The following is a 19,843-nucleotide window of genomic DNA, read 5'->3' on the forward strand; positions in this document are numbered from 1 at the left end:
TAACTCAGATCCCACCCCATCTTACATCCCATCATAGACCACTGGGCATACTTAACTGCTTATAATCAAAGATCAATTGCCAAATTAATTGCCCAAATTAGGCTATCCCACCATACCATCCCCTTCATAACTTATCAAGCTTAGTCTTAAAGCCAGATAAGTCTTTTGCCTCCACTACTCCCCTTGGAAGGCTGTTCCAGAACTTCACTCCTCTAATGGTTAGAAACCTTCGTCTAATTTCAAGTCTAAACTTCCTAGTGTCCAGTTTATACCCATTTGTTCTTGTGTCCACATTGGTACTGAGCTTAAATAATTCCTCTTCCTCCCTAATATTTATCCCTCTGATATATTTATAAAGAGCAATCATATCTCCCCTCAGCCTTCTTTTGGTTAGGCTAAACAAGCCAAGCTCTTTGAGTCTCCTTTCATAAGACAGGTTTTCCATTCCTCAGATCATTCTAGTAGCCCGTCTCTGAACCTGTTCCAGTTTGAATTCATTCTTCTTAAACATGGGAGACCAGAACTGCACACAGTATTCCAGATGAGGTCTCACCAGTGCTTTGTATAACGGTACTAACACCCCCTTATCTTTGCTGGAAATACCTCGCCTGATGCATCCTAAAACTGCATTAGCTTTTTTAACGGCCATATCGCATTGGTGGCTCGTATTCATCCTGCAATCAACCAATACTCCAAGGTCCTTCTCCTCCTCCGTTACATCCAGCTGATGTATCCCCAATTTATAACTAAAATTCTTGTTATTAATCCCTAAATGCATGACCTTGCACTTTTCACTATTAAATTTCATCCTATTACTATTACTCCAGTTTACAAGGTCATCCAGATCTTCCTGTAGGATATCCCGGTCCTTCTCTGTGTTAGCAATACCTCCCAGCTTTGTGTCATCCGCAAACTTTATTAGCACATTCCCACTTTTTGTGCCAAGGTCAGTAATAAAAAGATTAAATAAGATTGGTCCCAAAACCAGTCCCTGAGGGACTCCACTAGTAACCTTCTTCCAGCCTGATAGTTCACCTTTCAGTACCACTTACTGTAGTCTCCCCTTTAACCAGTTCCTTATCCACCTTTCAGTTTTCATACTGATCCCCATCTTTTCCAATTTAACTAATAATTCCCCATGTGGAACCGTATCAAATGCCTTACTGAAATCGAGGTAAATTAGATCCACTGCATTTCCTTTGTTTAACAAATCTGTTACCTTCTCAAAGAAGGAGATCAGTTGGTTTGGCATGATCTACCTTTGGTAAAACCATGTTATATTTTGTCCCACTTATCATTGATCTCAATGTTCTTAACTACTTTCTCCTTCAAATTTTTTTCCAAGACCTTACATACTACAGATGTCAGACTAATAGGCCTATAGTTACTCAGATCACTTTTTTCCCTTTCTTAAAAATAGGAACTATGTTAGCAACTCTCCAGTCGTACGGTACAACCCCTGAGTTTACTGATTCATTAAAAATTCTTGCTAACGGGCTTGCAATTTTGTGTGCCAGTTCCTTTAATATTCTTGGATGAAGATTATCTGGGCCCTCCGATTTTGTCCTATTAAGCTGATGAGACATTTAGGAGCAGAGCAAGAAATCACTCTCACAAGAGATCACAGATGAAGAGGGATATTGAACATGACATCACTAGAGTCTGTACATATGTCACAAAACCTCACCAGCATTCGAGAGCTCCACTAACATGGCTACAATAGAACCATCTGAGCTTGTATCAATGGACTTCTTGCACCCAGCCAGAAGCAAAAAAAGATATGAATATATCCTAGTAATAGCGGATCACTTCATTAAGTTTGTCCAAGCCTCCCCTACCACCATCAAGTCAGGCAAGACTGCGGCAAACATGATCTTCAATTACTCATTTGGTTTTCCTGAAAGGATCCATCATGACCAAGGGGCAGAGTTTGAAAATAATTTATTCAGAAGGTTACAGCACTACTGTAAAATTGAAACATCTTGCACAACCCCACACCACCCACAGGGCAATGGTTAGGTAGAAAGACTGAACTAAACCCTATGTTGAGAACCTTGCCAGAAGAATAAAAGTCAAACTGGAAGGACTCTCTTAAATCAGGGGCAGATTTAAGGGGCAGAGCCTGGTCATCGAACATGAAGCTTAGGGCTCAATGGTCACATCAACTTAGGCTTTTTTTTTTTTTAAGATAAAAAGTGAAGAAAAGTCCCATAAAACAAAAAGTACAGGCCTAAACAAAAGTGGATTCTTACCCAAATTGTGTTGGCTTGTGTATATCCAATTATTGGATCCTCACACCACAACGACATTTTCCCTTGGCAAATTATTCTACGATGCTGTCCAGCTGTCTGATCTTTCTCAATTGCCAGCAGAACTAGGCACTCAGCCATGTCTGTGATAATACTGAACACATGTAGTTTTTGACATGTCTTAATGTGCTTACTGTGCAGTCAGCACTAGCCACTCCAATTGGTATGGTGAGAAAAAGTCAACACAACATTTCCATTTCTGGCAAAACAGAGAACTTGACACACTGAAATTCAAGTAGCTCTGGACTCCAAGTAACAAAATGAACACTTCTGTGTTCTTTGTAAAATAATACATCTTGAAAGACAATCTCATGAACCAAGTCTAAAAGAAAAATATGAGTATTTTCCCATAAGTTTAAGAACTTCCTTCTTTAAAGTTATATTTTGAAGTTGCCTGGGATGGAGGAAACCAAATAGATGAGTTACCTCTTGAAATCCCTCACACTGAGATTTTAGTTCCACGATCATATTGTTTAGCACTTGAAAATATTTTCTTTGATGGTTACCCTTTGCTTCCAACACAGAATCGTGTGCAAATTCATCATCCATGTGGCAAACACATCTTTTCCTACGGCTTGGATAGTTTGCATTTTCAAAATCCATTGCTTGCCACCTGCTCTGAGATGTTTTTTTAAATTTTATCATATTTTTCTTCAGCTCTGAGTTTGCTGAGATCATTCACTGTGCTCTCAAATGTCCAGAGGACTTGGAACAGGACAATTTTCTTTGACTTTAGGATTCCAGAGGCTGCAGCTGTGATAACTAAGATCCTATGCTAGATTGAGGTAAACCATCCAAGCCATCAAAGACAGGTTGCTTTTTGCTCAACATACGTCCTCGCTACTCCTGCGTTCGGCAACAGCTTAATCTTCCAGGCATTCAATTACATTCTCAAAATTTACTATCGTTGCCTCATTTCATTCAGGCTGCCCATCTAGACTTGCAGCGTACCTTTAGATGTAAAGGTCTTCTTCATTCTTCAGAAACGTGTTCAATTAAATCTGCTGCATCAATCCTGTCAACTTCTGCAGGGGCCTTGAAATGCATCATCATCTCCTCTTCCTTTTGCAAAGCTGTACTCTCTCATGCACGATACAGATAAAGAAGACAAAGATTCTCTTCAGATTTAATCATTAATTTTTCCCATCGATGGTTAGAGCCTGTGCGATATTTATATATTTCCTGCAAAGTTGTGAAGAAAACCTTCAGATCTGGACTGGCCTTACCTTCAGCAGCATGTGCCAAAACTAGGTTAATGTGATGGGCCGGGCAATGGATGTCTGGTGCCTACACTTTGTCTCCCCTGCCTGAAGGATATTCTTTCATTTTTGCTTGCAATCCTCCATGATCTCCGGCCAAAACACTGGCACTATCCTATTCCTGTCCAGACATCTATATGGCGTTTAATCCATATTCGCAGGATAAAACATTAGTTAACTGGTCACACAAGGACGCAGCATCTGCCTCACTTACTGCTCAAAGCTTACAAACTGCTCTTTTATATCTGCCACTCCTTTGACACAATCAACATTAACAAAGTGAAGCAAAATGGCCATTTGATCAACATGGCTAATATACATGACTTCACCTGCAATGACAATAAAAAAACCCATAGCTTCTTTGCTGATATTAAGTCTGAACCACCTGCTAAAAGACGTATACGTTCATCAGTAATTCTCTTGCTCAAGTATTTGACTATCTTGGTGTCGCTGATATGTTGGGCAAAAGTTGTATTATGTCTGTCAGGTAAATACCACACATGTTGCTCTCCAGCGCCTCACGGTGGTCGTGGAAGGCAACACCTAAAGTAGCTGAAGTTTTGACTATGCCAAGCAATATTTTTAGTACTTGACATTTCTTAATATTTTCAGATGCTTGTTTATCAAACCAAGCTTTGATATGGTGACCCTTCGTGAACTGCAGAGCTGCCACACATGACTGCACATGTTGTTTGCTCCTCCCCAAGCACTGACTTTGGCATAGTCTTCCAGTCATTGTTAGCCATGTTGATTTCTGAGTTTCCGTATCACCCAACAGCCAACAAATGTGACCGTATGCGTAACCTGAAAGATCTGCGTAAGCTAAGCCACTTGTGATGCAAACCTTCATACGATCAAGTTTTCATTCTGTAAAATGAAGATGAAAAGTGGTGATATGTAGGGGAAAAAAAGGAAACTCTCAGTTTGGCCTGTTGCTCAATGCCTGGCAAGGACTAATCTGTAAAAGTCTATGCAATAGCTTAGGTGATAAAACGGTTTCCTATGTGCTACGGTAACACAGATAACTAACAACAACAACAACAATAGCTAATGGAAGCAGAGACCCCGGGTTGTGTCTCTCTCCACAATAGCCCTGGAAATGCCCTGCTTTGGGGATTTCATTGACAGTGAACTCAACCAACAAGCAACCCAAAAGAGGGCCCAATTGTGCAAGGCGCTGAGCCCCTTTATTTCCCAATGACTTCACATCTCGGCACTCAGCGCCTTGTAGGCTCAGCGTAAGAGCTGCACTCAGGTTTCTGAGAGATGGGCAACACGGCCCTTGCTGCTGGTACGTCTGGGCAGCACTTTTCCCGTTCACTTTGTTTGCTCAGCCTCTTGATCCAAGCATCACCCTTGGCACCTTTGCTTTCTGCTCCTGTCAGCGTTTTATTAATCTATCTGTTCTGCAGCCTATGGTTGGAAGCGTCCGTTTTATTCCTCATTTAATTTTCATGGAGCATAAAACACTGGCAGGCCTGACAGGGGAGAGTCATCGCTGCTGATGTGCACTTTTATAAGAGCGCTTAAAAATATTAAATCAACATTTACTAAAATATTTGCAGGGTGTGGGGATGAAATTCGGTGTCAGGAGCATGTGCCGCAAATCTTACACATCCCAAAGACATGGTCAGGTAGGAAACTTAACAGAGTTTGGTTTAGAAACATAGAACCACAGGGTTAGAAGGGACTGCAAAGACCATCTAGTCTACCCTCGCCAAGATGCAGGATTTGTTGTGTCTAAACCATCCAAGACAGGTGGCTCCAGCCTCTTTTGGAAAACCTCCAATGAAGGAGCTTCCACAACCCCCCAAGGTGTCTGTTCCATTGTCCTACTGTTCTTACAGTCAGGAAGTTTATCCTGAGATTTAATCTAAATCTGTTGCGCTGTAATTTGCTCTGCTCTCTGTGGCAAGAGAGAACAGCTTTTCTCCAGCTTGTTTATGGCAGCCTTTCAAGTGTCTGAGACCACTATCATGTCCCCCCGCCATCTCCTCTTTTCCAAACTAAACATATCTGGTTAGTTCAGCCTTTGCTCATGTGGCCTGTATTCCACCCCTTGGATCATCTTTGTCACTCACCTCTGGATCCTTTCCAGTTTTTCCGCATCCTTTCTTTACTGCACTGACCAAAACTGGACACAGTTCTCCAGCTGAGGCCTAACCAGGGCTGAGTAGAGCGTTACCATCACCTCCCATGACTTCCATGCTGTGCCTCGGTTAATGCAACCCAAAATTGCATTTGCTTTTTTTGCAACAGCGTTGCATTGCTTACTCATGCTGAGGCTGTGATCCACCACAACTCCCAGATTGGTTCTTTTGGTCACCCATACCACATTATTTCTTCAACACAAACTTTACAGGGACATTTATATAAAATCAACATAAACAGTTTTAGTTTAATTCCTTTTTTTTAGAAAAATGCTGCACTTCCCCAGCTACAGATCTCTACCCAGGACACAAACATTACAGATTAAGTCTCGTAGCTACCGGAGAGTGATTATTGGCCTCATTATACAGATGGAGAAACTGAGGTACAAAGCAGTAAAGAGATTTGCTAGAGGTTACAAAGCAGAACTGTAGCACAGTTAGGAAAAGAACCACCTAGAAGTACCTATATGGGAAGGGATCTAATGTAGCAAACAAAGGCATAACAAAATCTAATGGCTGGGAACTAAAACTAGACAAAATCAAGTTAGAAATAAGGTGGATGTTTTTAACAGTGAGGGTAATTAACCATTGGAACAACTTACCAAGAGCTTTGGTGGATTCCCCACCACTGGGTGGCTTTAAATCAAGATACATGAAACAAACAGACACACTCTAGCTCATCCAGAAGATATGGGCTTGATGCAGGAATCGATGGCTGAGATTGCTATATGATCACAATGGTCCTTTCTAGCCTTAAAATATATAAATCTATTACCCTCTGATCTCCTGGCTCTCAGTTTCTGTGCTTTGACCACACTGAGTATCCCTTGTGTTTTGCATTTCTTTCCCAGTGCTGGAAACACAAACACAACATCCCTGTGCTAAGTGTGAGTTGTGGGCAGGTGGTGTCACCACAAGCACGGGGGGCGGGGGGCAGGAACACCCACATTCTGTCACTGATGCTCTCTGCAGCCTTGGGAAAAATCACTTCATAATAATAAATACTCCACCCCACAGCTGGGGAGAAATGAAGCTGAGTGAATTTGGGGCTTGAGCCCACGTGCCTTCCACATGGAACTCCCAGAGAAGTCGTTACAATGCAGGCTGCAAGCTCTCTGGGGCAGGGATTGTTTTCAGTGGCTGTTGGTAAAGAGCCCAGAATGATGGAACTTGACTGGGGTCTCTGGGCGCTATGTCATAATGATAATAGATAAAGGGGGCAATGCAGAATTAGATCAAAGGCTTTGAAGATGAAATGGTCCAGCTGATAGGGCTGGCATAGCAGCTCTGCACACAAACCCCTAGGCCCAGGGCTCACCTTAGCTTGAGGCATGATGTAGCAACTCTGATATGTCCTTGCTAGCACCATTCTGGATACTGTTGGTAGCGAGACTGAAGTATGTCTACACTAGAAACTCTGCAGCTACACTGCTGTAGTGTAGACTCTCACCACAGCAATGGGAGGAGGTCTTCTGTCGCTGTAGCAAATCCACCTTCCCTGAGAGGCAGTAGCTAGGTTGAAGGGAGAATTCTTTCATCAACTTAGCGCTGTCTACACCAGGGCTTGGGTTGGCTTAACTACGCTGCCAGGGAGTGAATTTTTCTTACCCCCGAGTGACATCGTTGGAGCAACCTAAGATTTAGGTGTGGACCTGACCTGAGTGGTCCAAGCGACTGACTGCAGAGCCTGTCATATCTAAGTCACTGCTGGTCCATTGAAGGAATCAAAAGTCTCTATCATCGGATGTGGCTGGTGGGAAACCTAGGAGAAATGGGTAGGTGGGTCTCAGCCCAGATCCAAGTGGGCATGAAAAACTACCACGAGAGCCAGCACTAACTGCAAACCAGATGGGCATCTCAGCAGAGAGGCCACCATCTGGATGGCAACTCAACTTGCCTGGAGAAGGTTTCGATCTGCCCATATCAAGTGGGGAAGAAGCTAGCCCAGCTGCTGCCTCCGCTGATCCTGTTCTGTGGCTAGAAGGAGCAGGAACAGGCATGTTTCACCAACACAAATTTCCTTTTTAAGACCCTATTTGGAAAACCCGCCCACTGACAAGTTGCCCCGACTGACCTTCCATCAGGGTGTGGTGGATGCTCCAGTAGACGCTCAGGCAATGTTTCTCCTTCTTCATGCCCCGTTTACACTTGCAGCCAGAAAGCTGGCTGGACAGCAGGGCCGTCACCGTGCTCCGGCACTGGTTCTTGGCGTCCGGTCCCAGTTTGTTGGCGCCGTTGCCCGCGATGCATTGCCGGAGGGTCCGGAACTTGGAGCTGCAGCTGGGATCATTGGTGCAGGACTCCCCGGCCTGCAGGCAATCTCTGCCCGAACTCACTGCTTCTGTCATGGCTTCTGCAAGAGAACGAGAAAGAGAGAGAGTCAGGGTGTGATGCTCCAAGACTGAAGATCAAAGCAATTCAACAACATCTCCCACTTTCTGGGCCAGGCTCTGAATAAGCCTTTGCAGTTCTCAGCCTGCTCACACCAGGACCCCCTTTTCCATACAAATACTCCACTTTCAGCCAGCGGACCCACTACTATTTAGGAATGGGGGAGAGGGTAATGACCGCCTAACTCCTGGGTGGGGTCAAGACCCCCAGGTTGAGAAGGCTGCCTTACATCTCTTGTTGGGTCCTCCTCAACCTCGCAGAGTGGCCCATTCCCCAGTGTGGTGATTCCCTCAGTGCCAGTTTTGGACAAGTGCAAAGGACTTTGGGTCATCTCAGAAAAGAACCAATTGCAAGTAGCTGGGGGTGTGTGTGGTTGTGCTGGGAAATCTCCTTCTTTAGAGGCTGTAACGTAGCATGCCCCCCTCGCATGCCCACCACTGGCCAGTGGGGTAGCTCACAGCAGACGCACATCACAGCTTGGTCTTTCAGAACCTTCCGGGACTGCTCCAGTTTGAATTCATCTGATTTGTTTGAAATGTATTTTATAGCACAAACAGCTGCCACGTCAAATAGTTTGAAACCACCTTCTCACCTGTAAGGCTCCTTTCCCTTTTTGGCACCTTTGGGGGAAGAAGTATGGTCCAAAACCACACCTCAGAAGACTTTGTGGGCTATCATCCATTCTATTCATGGGGCTTCTCCCCTCTTCTTCATTCCTCCCCAGCAATCCCCATTTCTCTCTGCCCTGACTTCACTAACCCCACTCTGTCATGTGATCCCAAATAGTCACCTCTCCAAGCAATGCAGCATTAGGATGTTTTTGGTAACAGCTGCTTCTGTGCTGGCTAGAATGGAGGGCACCAGCTGGTGTCTGGCTGTTTAAATTCTGTCCATCCAAGCTCCAGGCCAGCACAAACATGGCTACCCCGAAATGCCGAGGTTGGCTCTCAATCACAGCAATCCTGTCAAACTCCAGGTCATCTCAGACTCCCCCATCTCTGAAAGCATAAATTGTCTCAAAACTTTAGACAAATTTTAGTTCAAGGCAAGCCTGATTTCTTCATGGATCTTGATTTATTCAGCACTTTAGGATTGTTTAGGTCACTCCAAAAGGTGGACAGAAACATTCTTTTAGGCATGCATGAAACTCCCCCTTCAGCTCTTATAACCTTAAAAAAAACTGAACCAACTTTCTTCAAACTGAGCGTGCTCCCTAAATCTTAATGAGATTGATCAAACAAGCTAAGTTTGGTGCCTCTGCCTTCAGTCACTGCTGAGTTATCCATGCACAAATTTTCTGAGCAGAACATACTGGGAAAAGGTCTACATATTTTTTTTTACATACACAACTGAAAAAAACGGACAACGGATTTTGCTCAGATGTTCTAAAAGTATCTGGGCTAAGAAAAAATGTGCAAAATTTCAGCCTAAAAGGAATTAGTTTGTCAGCGTCACATGAGCAACTGGTAACGGTGTGTTGGACTGGATGTTGGGACTCAGTGTGAACTCCAGCAGACACTAACTACGTCGAGTATAAACACAGACAATCTGCAAAGACCATAAGGTACTTTGGGAGTTGTCCTAACTCTCCTACGCAGATCTGATCCTTAGAGTTCAGAACATGAGAAGCTAGCATGAGACCTCCAAAGCTTAATTACCAGCTTAGATCTGATATCGCTGCCACCAGCCAGAAGATTAGAGTGTCTGGCTCACTCTGGTCTCCCCAAAACCTTCCCTGGGGGACCCCAAGACTCAGATTCCTTGAGTCTCACAACAAAGGGGAATAAACCATTTCCCTTCCCCCTCCTCCCCTCCAGGTGTTCCCTCTCTGGGTTCCTGGAGAGATATACAGATTCCAGCTCCGTGAATCTAAACAAAGGGATTCCACCCTCTTTACCTCCTCCCAGATTTCCCCGCCCTGGGGACCCTAGGATACTCCCTGCTTCAAGTCCTTGAAACACAAGTACCGAGAGATCTAATCTCTCTCCCTCCTCACCCAGAGGGTATGCAAGGTTAGGCTTAGTAAATCTAACACAAAGAGATTTTCCCCCCTCCCTTCGTTTCTTAGCCTTAACCAGTGAAAAACACTCAAACAGGTCTTAAAAAGAAAGCTTTATATAAAAAGAATGAAAAAGGACATAAAAGGGTCTCTGTATCAAGGTGACAATATACAGGGTCAATTGCTTAAAAGAAAAATGAATAAACAGCCTTATCCAAAAAGAATACACTCCAGCAACTACACACATGTAAATACAAAAAAAATATATAAACCTATTGTCTTACTATCCTTGTACTTACAACTTGGAAACAGAAGATTAGAAAGCCTGGAGATTCCTGTGGTCACTCTCAGAGCCGAGAAAGAGAACAGACCAAGACCAAAGGACTCACACCCAAAACTTCCCTCCACCCAGATTTGAAAAAAGTCTTGTTTCCTGATTGGTCCTCTGGTCAGGTGTTGTTTGTTACCCCTTTCCAGGTGAAAGAGACATTAACCCTTAGCTATCTGTTTATGACACGCCCCCCAAATCGCAGACAGTGGGGAACCTCACTGACAGCGATTTCTTCCTAGAACTCTAAAATAAACAGAGTAATACAACACATGCACCTTTACATATACCACTAAGTATTTAACTAACAGACTTTTACATTTTAAGAACACTTTTTAACTACTGGATTCTGGGAAACTCTCATGGGAGAGTGCATCAGCTACTTTGTTAGAAGCTCCTGAAATGTGCTGAATTTCAAAATAAAAATCTTGGAGAGCTAAACTCCAACGAAGAAGTTTCTTGTTGTTCCCCTTGGCAGTATGAAGCCACTTTAGTGCAGCATGGTCAGTTTGTAGCTGGAACCGCCGTCCCCAAACATATGGGCGTAGCTTTTCCAGGGCGTATACAATGGCATAGCATTCCTTTTCACTGACTGAGCAGTGACTTTCCCTCTCAGACAGTTTCTTGCTGAGAAACACGACAGGATGGAAGCTGTGATCCGTTGCTTCCAGCATGAGAACTGCTCCTATACCACGCTCAGATGCATCCGTGGTTACTAGGAATGGCTTGTCAAAGTCCAGGGCCCTGAGCACAGGGTCAGACATGAGCATCGCCTTAAGTTGGGTAAAGGCCTTTTGACACTCATCAGTCCACTTAACTGCATTTGGCTGGGTCTTTTTGGTTAGGTCGGTCAGTGGGGCAGCGATTTGGCTATAATGTGGTACAAATCGCCTGTAGTACCCGGCCAAGCCTAAGAAGGATTGGACCTGTTTCTTTGACTTTGGGACAGGCCACTTTTGGATAGCATCCACCTTGGCCTGTAGGGGGTTTATGGTTCCTCGACCCACCTGGTGCCCCAGGTAAGTTACTCTGTTTTGGCCTATTTGACACTTTTTGGCCTTAACAGTTAGTCCGGCCTGCCTGATGCACTCAAAGACCTTTTCCAGGTGAAAGAGACATTAACCCTTAGCTATCTGTTTTTGACAGGAGTCTACTTAAAACAAATGAAACATTCACAGAGTCAAAAATTTGCCTACAAAATATAAAGCGAGTATGTTCTCAAGCTGAGACCCACTCACATGAAGAGAGATACCAGGAGCAATATTTACAGATCAAGTTTTAATGACCCGAATGCTGGTGCTTTCTGTTTATGACGCAGACACTGGAGCAACTTTAATGGCGATGTTACAAATGACTCATTCCATAATCACGTTATTTAATAACTAAAAGATCTGGGAGATTTTTATTGTTAGCAGTATGTTTGCTGGTGAGACAACATAACATCACTTTTCCCCCAGCGAGGCCCTCAGGAGTCATTTTATGCAATGTAAAGAAAGTGTCTCTCTGAGAAAAATCTCTGTAATTTACAATATGGAGGATGCATCTTAACCTGTCCATGAGCGAAAGGGACATAAGAACGGCCATACTGGATCAGACCAAAGGTCCATCTAGCCCGATATCCTGTCTTCTGACAGTGGCCAATGCCAGGTGACCCAGAGGGAATGAACAGAACAGGTAATCATCAAATGATCCATCCCTTGTCCCCCAGCTCCCAGCTTCTGGCAGACAGAGGTTGGGACACCATCCCTGCCAATCCTGGCCAATAGCCATTGATAGATCTACCTTCCATGAACGTATCTAGTTCTTTTTGAACTCTGTTATAGTCTTGGCCTTCACAACATTCTCTGGCAAGAATTCCACAGGTTGACTGTGCGCTGTGTGAAGAAATACTTCCTTTTGTTTGTTTTAAACCTGTTGCCTATTAATTTCATTTGGTGACCCCTAGTTCTTGTATTCTGAGGAGGAGTAAATAAAACTTCCTTATTTACATTCTCCACACCAGTCATGATTTTATAGACCTCTATTATATCCTTCCCCCCTGGCCAATTGTCTCTTTTCAAAGCTGAAAAGTCCCAATCTTCTTAATCTCTCCTCATATGGCAGCCATTCCATACCCCTAATAATTTTTTTGGCCTTTTCTGAAGCTTTTCCAATTCCAGTATATCTTTTTTGAGATGGGGTGACCAGATCTGTATGCACTAAATCAGCTCTTCCTTGCCAAGGATGAGCAAGTTCATGGTCTTGCTTTCACCGTGTTCTTTGAGGGGTCTCTCTCAACACAATTCTACCTTATGATTTGTACACTGCTGCCCATCACCATGGTATGTGAGTGCCAAATTCAGGTCACTGGCATTTGGACCACAGATATGGGCTTTTTTCCTGCTGCCCCTTTGTTGTAGCAGAACTTTCAGCTCCCTTCTCTCTTTGAGTATATTGAAAGTCCTTCTTCCTGTATTATTCCCTTTACTTGATGTCAATTCCACACTGTTACTATGGGTTGGTGGGGTCAGAAGTTTATTTTCACATCCTGTATATGGCTATATATACCTGGCCTGTCTTTGATTTTGGATCTCCTTCTGATCTCACATCAGTGTAGCTTTCCTTACTTTAATGGAGTTACTCCTGATTTTCACCATGTGAGGGAAGTCAGGATCATCCCAGGTTTTAAATAGTATTCAGCACATCTATAGTGCTTTTCACTCATGGATCTCAAAGTATTTTACTGACCAAGCAGGTCCCACTCTGCGCTATGGGGACAGCTCCATCCAGCACTAAAACGTAGCTGGCTCTGGGGCAAGACATCGCAGTGATGTGGATGGTGACACTGGGCAAGAGTTTGGGGAATGACGTGAAACACACTTTGTCCAACTGCAGGGGGAGTGTCAGGTTAAGATTTGAGCAGGGCACTCAGATGCCAGGTTCACTTGCCCCAGTTCTCTGACACTAGCCCAGCATTGCGGTGTTCAGGTTGCAAACCTACGACAGATAAAACCCATTTCCATTGAAAAATTTAGTTCGCATGCAATCTGCCAGCGTCCCTTTAAATACTGACGTTCTGCAGTTACAAGGTGTGGATTCAAAACCCTCAAAAGGTTTAGGATTCAGGCACAGTCCTGAGGATGACCATAGTGATTGCTGTTATTTCTGAGACAAGCTATTCACTCCAGGGAGAAAGAACGAAGAGTCCTTGTGGCACCTTAGAGACTAACAAATTTATTTGGGCATAAACTTTGGTGGGCTAAACCCATGAAAGCTTATGCCCAAATTAACATGTTAGTCTCTAAAGTGCCGCAAGGACTCCTCTGTCTTTTTGCTGATACAGACTAGCACGGCTGCTACTCTGAGCTCTAGGGAGAGTGTCAGTGGTCTTGTTTTCTACTGCTCAGAGGAAAATGGCCACCCAAATCCTCCACTAGGTGGCAGTAGCTATTTACTGTCATTCTAGTTTAATTGAAAGGCTTTTACTTAATTCACTTAAGCGTTGATGAGAGATGCCAGAAAGCACAAGAGCCTGAAGTTCTCTGTTTATCCATGGACACCTACCCCCCGCAACATGTCTCCACTCTGATTTTCAGGGCCAAAGGATGCTGTGAGTCTCCAGCCCCATTCCACCAAGATTCCCAGTTCATTCTGGGAGTTTTGCAGTGTGGACACCTGCCTAGTAGGGGTGGGCTAACGCTATCAACTGGTTTCATGGAAGGGCCACCAAACAGCCGTTAGACGATCCTGGTTTTCATATCCTGACAGTGAAATTCAAACTGGTTAGTCGATACTGATATGTCTATTAGCAGCAAAATACTTAATATTTGGAAAACTAACCTTCAGTTTATTCAGAATGGTCCAAATATAGTCAAACATGGCTTTGATGGAGAAGATAACCACAAAATTGGGGGGGACAGACATCAAATTTTGGCATCCAAGGATAAAGTCATGCAGTTGTGAAGTTACCTGGCTCATTTGTATTGTTGTTACCAATGTTAAGATTACACTTGTAGCTTGTGTATGTCGATTTGTGCGGTCAGGTGCTCAGGTGTACATGAGAACAGAGCCCTTTATAGACAGCAAAGATTTGATTTCACACGTGCCGGTGGAATAATGATAGTGCTATCATGATTGGTTAATGTGCATCGAATACACTGCCTTGCACAAAGAGAATCAGTATTGCTCAATTTTGTGTCATAGTCACCATTCTGCTAAGGCTACTAGAGATTCTCTTTTAGCATAAGTGCTAGAGGCAAGAGGATTTGGCTTCTCTCCCCACCCGTTCCGGGAAGCTCAGAGTTACTGTGACGGGCAGCATAGTGACAACCCTACAGGGGTAGTTCGCCAATGATTTGTTACAATACCAAATGCTTTAAGGTGCTGCACAAAAATAATGACTAGGTTGCGTTGTCATGAAAGGGACTGTTGAGAATCATGTTATTATGCTAAGCCGGAAATGAAATACACCAGCTCCCTAGTATGCTGTGAAAAGCACAACAGAACCAGCAACGTGTAAGGCCACATTCACATTGCGACACCGAACTAGTGAAAGGTTGTTCCTGGCACCTGCTCCAGGGCGGTGTCCAGCCCACTACTAAATAACCCACGTGCTGGAGCTTCCACCAGTCCCCTCTGGGAGTGTTTCTTTATAGCCACCCCCACCACACATATTGCACGGCTCATGCTGCTTGGCTGATCGTTTTACTGAATTAGGTCAGAGCAGCCAACACAAGTGGCCGCTGATTGATAATGATTGTTATTAGTAGCGCTCGGTGGAATTAGGGCTTTGGTGTAAAAACAGGCTTTAAACCTCAGAACAAAAGGTGCAGCTAATGAAACAACTACACAGGGCAGCTTGGGCGGTTGTTACTAACAATCCTCCTGGCTAGGGAGATGTTTTGCTCAGAATTCTCTGGTGAGAGCGGCTTAGCAACCGGACTCAGGTTCTTGGAGCAACGCCAGCTGGTAGGTGCAGAAGCAGCTTGCACAACTAAATGGGGTTTGCAGCAGCATTTAGGCCAATCAGCTTAGGCGCTGCAAGTCTGGGAGGCGGGAGAAGTGAAGCAGCCACGGGGTGCTCGGGGAGGAGACGGGGCGAGGTGAGCTGGGGCGGGGAGTTCCCCTGCATGCCGCACTCCCCCTTGCTTGCTGCAGGCGGCCCTCCCCGCGCTCCCCTGCCCCAGCTCCCTCTGCCTAAATGCTGGCGGCGACCGGGGCGGCCAAAGATCCGGCCTCTGGGTTCACTGTGGAAGAAAATGCCGCCCTCCAAATCCTAGCGCCTGTCGCCTAAATGGTTGCACCGGCCCTGTCACCACCCTCCTAGTGAAATAGCGTTTCCTAATATCCAACCTAAACCTCCCCTACTGCAACTTGAGACCATTACTCCTTGTTCTGTCATCTGCCACCACTGAGAACAGCCAAGCTCCATCCTCTTTGGAACCCCCTTTCAAGTAGTTGAAGGTTGCTATCAAATCCCCCCTCAATCTTCTCTTCTGCAGACTGAGTAACCCCAGTTCCCTCAGCCTCTCCTAGTAAGTCATGTGCCTAAGCACTCTGATCATTTCCGTTGCCCTCCACTGGACTCTCTCCAAAACCGGATGCAATACTCCAGATGTGACCTCACCAGGTAGTTGCTAAACATGCAGGGATGTCCTGACATCAGACAAGTTCTCAGATGCTCCCCTGCAAAGTTACATCCACACTGTCTGATACTGATGTGGCATTACCTCAGAGCATTGTTTGTGCTTGGTCTTAGTCCAAGAAGGATACTGGAACGCAGCCCTCGGCTCAGTGCAGCCACTCATCAGTTACGTGCAGGATAAGAAGTGCTTGGTGTAAGCTTGAAAGCTTGTCTCTGTCATCAACACAAGTTAGTCCAATGGAAGTTATTACCTCCCGCACCTTCTCATGCAGGATATGAGTCAGGATTCTTTATTCCAGACACCAACATGAGAAACACACGCCCTGATAGCTACATTGTGTACAAGGATCAAATACAGTCCAGCTCCAGGCCTTTTCTTTCTCTGTGACAAACTTTTTCAGCAGACACACGTTAGATGCATTTCTCCTGGCTGCTGGCCACCCAGCAGGGCCCTTGTCTCTCTCATTAGAATCTCAAATTTTATTTTGCAGTCAGACCCTGATTGTTGCCTGGTGCTAGGTCTGCCTCACCTGGGTTATGTTATAGCTGCTCCATAGAGCTGTTCCACTTTCATGCAGACCTGGGGGATAGAGCTGAGAGAATAATGATTTTTTTCTGTTCACTGACAGTTCCAAGAAAATAAGAACTCATTTTGGGTCCAAGCAAAAAGGAGTTTTTTTTCAGAATTTTTTACCTGAATTGTAAAGTCAAACAAACAAGCAAAACCATGGCTTTGATCGGAAATCAAATGTTTCATTTCAGTTTTCTTTTAAAATGTTGGACTTTTTAACAAAAAAATTGAAGGACATTTCAAAACAAAAAGTAGTTTAAAAAAATTGATTTTTTCCCCAAAGAAAATGTTAAAACTAAATGTTTTGACTTTTTCCAAATTTTTTTTATGCACCATTGAGCAAAACCAACATCAATTCACAAAACATGTTGGTGTCACCTAATCTGCATTTTTCACCAAAAAAAGGTTTGCCCAGAACTACCCTGGGACCCTCCCTAGTATACATTTCTATAGGACCTTGTAAGAGTTTATACTCAGCAAGTTCTCCAACGTACTGCGTCAACCTCAAAATCCAGATCCAGCCCCTTTTCACTGTCATCATTTTTGTCCCCGCATTTGTTGGTGACTGAAACTGTCCTGCCTCCATGTCTCTGCGTGCTGCGACTGTATCAAATTGCACAAACTGAGCAGGGTCAATACTTTATTAGCGCATTGGAGAAGCCCGGATGCTGTGGGAAGTGATGCTCATGATCTACTGCTCCTTCTTGAGAGTCAAAACCAGCCCAATGCTTCAGACAGATGCTGTCTTTTGGGTGAAATGTAACATTGGCAACCTGCCAGGGGTGGGTACTGACTTTTCACCCTAGCCCTCTCAGGATTTGAGGAGGTGTTTTAAATGTCTGTCGGACAGTTGTGATAACAACACTTCTGTATGGCTGTGAGACATGGACAAACATATCGCCTCCAAACTCGATCAGTTCCATATGCACCATCTCTGGTCTGTTTGCAGGGTCAAATTAAAAATGCCGCAGACCTTTTGGAGCTGGAGGAGTATTTAGTGTTGGTGTCTCCGTTCAATTTCAATTTTAGGTATGTAGTAGGGACTTCTCCTGCCTGACATTAAACCCACCCACTGCCTCAGTTTACCGTCCATCTCACCAACAAACTGCCACACCCATTGTTCTCAGAACACCACTCCTCTTCTGGTGGTATTTTATTACTATAAAATACTCAATACTTCTCCAGGCTCACTCAGTCTTAGGCCTGGTCTACATTACGCGTTTAAACCGAATTTAGCAAAGTTAAACCGATTTAACCCTGCATCCGTCCACACAATGAGGCCTTTTATATTGATATAAAGGGCTCTTTAAACCGGTTTCTGTACTCCTCTCCGACAAGAGGAGTAGCGCTGAAATCGGTATTGCCATGTCGGACTAGGGTTAGTGTGGCCGCAAATCAATGGTATTGGCCTTCAGGCGGTATCCCACAGTGCACCATTGTGACCACTCTGGAAAGCAATCTGAACTCGGATGCACTGGCCAGGTAGACAGGAAAAGCCCTGTGAAATTTTGAATTTCATTTCCTGTTTGGCCAGCGTGGAGCTCTGATCAGCACGGGTGGCGATGCAGTCCCAAATCCAAAAAGAGCTCCAGCATGGACCGTACAGGAGATACTGGATCTGACCGCTGTATGGGGAGACAAATCTGTTCTATCAGAGCTTCGTTACAGAAGACGAAATGCCAAAGCATTTTAAAAAATCTCCAGGCTATGATACAGAGTCCACAGCACAGTGCTGTGTGACAAGCGTAACGGAAAGCCAAAGAATCAAATGGGTGCTCATGGAGGGAGGGAGAGGGGACTGAGGACTCCAGCTATCCACAGTTCCTGCAGTCTCCAAAAAGCATTTGCATTCTTGGCTGAGCTCCCAATGCCTGAAGGATCAAAAACATTGTTGCCAGTAGTTCAGGGAATATGTCGTCAATTTACCCCCTCCTCCCCTCAAAGAAAAGGGAAAAAAATCATTTCTTGCCACTTTTCAATGTCACTGTATGTCTACTGCATGCTGCTGGTAGATGGGGTGCTGGAGCGCTAAACAGCAGCATCCTCTCCCCTCCCCTCCCCGGTGGCAGATGGTACAGTACAAAATGACTGATAGCTGTCTTTGTCATCAGCCCGTGAGTGCTCCTGGCTGGCCTCAGTTAGGTCGGCCGGGGGCGCCTGGGTAAAAATGGGAATGACTCCCGGTCATTCCTGGCAGATGGTACAAAATGCTGGGTAACCGTCCTCATCATAGCAGCTGGGAGCCTGAGCTCCATCAGCCCCCACCCCACCCCTTTCGTGTCTAAAGAAAAGATTCTGTACTCCCTGGACTATCATAGCAGCGGGAGGCTGCAATCCTCTCCCCGAAACTCTTTAATGTCCTGCCTGAACTATCATAGCAACTGGAGGCTGCCTCCCCCTCACTTTATCTCGCTAAAAAGTCAGTGTTTCTTACTCCTGCATTCTTTATTACTTCATCATACAAATGGGGGGACACTGCCATGGTAGCCCAGGAGGGGTGTGGGAGGAGGGAAGCAATGGGTGGGGTTGTTGCAGGGACACCTCCTAGAATGGCATGCAGCTCATCATTTCATCGGGATCTCTGGGGCTCTGACCCAGAGCGGCTGTGCTCTCTGGCTCTCTAGTAGACTTGCCCCATATTCTAGGCAGGACTGACTGTATTTTTAGACAAAACATAAAGAAGGGAATGACCCGGGGAGTCATCCCCACTTTTGTCCATATGCCCCCGGCCAACCTCAGCGAGGCCAGCCAGGAGCACCCATGACAGCAGCAGACGGTACAAAATGCTTGATAACCATCATCATCATTTCCCAATTGCAAACTGTACAAAATGATTGAATACAGTCATCTCATCGCCAAATTACAATGGCAGACAGTGCAATAGGGATGATAAACATCTCTGCTACCTTGCAAAGGCAAATGAATGCTGCTGTGTAGCACTGCAGTACCGCGTCTGTCACAGGCATCCAGTACACATACAGTGACAGTGACAAAAGGCAAAACAGGCTCCATGGTTGCCATGCTATGGCGTCTGCCAGGGTAATCCAGGGAAAAAGGGCACGAAATGACTGTCTGCCGTTGCTTTCACGGAGGAAGGATTGAGTGATCACATTTACCCAGAATCACCCGCGACACAGTTTTTGCACCATCATGCATTGGGATCTCAACCCAGAATTCCAGTGGGCGGGGGAGACTGCGGGAACTATGGGATAG

General features: G+C 44.9%; 3 protein-coding genes across 4 annotated transcripts in view; 1 reads left to right on the forward strand and 2 right to left on the reverse strand.

Annotated features, from left to right (window-relative positions):
• The window catches only part of LOC127046411 (uncharacterized), a 632,746-nt gene that overhangs the window by 490,931 nt on the left and 121,972 nt on the right, over window positions 1–19,843 (reverse strand). The window lies entirely within an intron of this gene.
• ATRN (attractin) overlaps window positions 1–19,843 on the forward strand; it is a 384,706-nt gene that overhangs the window by 305,936 nt on the left and 58,927 nt on the right. The window lies entirely within an intron of this gene.
• Window positions 1–19,843, reverse strand: part of GFRA4 (GDNF family receptor alpha 4) — a 140,904-nt gene that overhangs the window by 44,299 nt on the left and 76,762 nt on the right. The window contains exon 2 of the mRNA XM_050943404.1: window positions 7,793–8,071. Within this exon, the coding sequence (XP_050799361.1) occupies window positions 7,793–8,071 (279 nt within the window). The remainder of the gene's footprint in view (window positions 1–7,792; window positions 8,072–19,843) is intronic.

The sequence above is a fragment of the Gopherus flavomarginatus genome, chromosome 3 (assembly GCF_025201925.1).
Source record: "Gopherus flavomarginatus isolate rGopFla2 chromosome 3, rGopFla2.mat.asm, whole genome shotgun sequence".
Lineage (NCBI taxonomy): Eukaryota > Metazoa > Chordata > Testudines > Testudinidae > Gopherus > Gopherus flavomarginatus.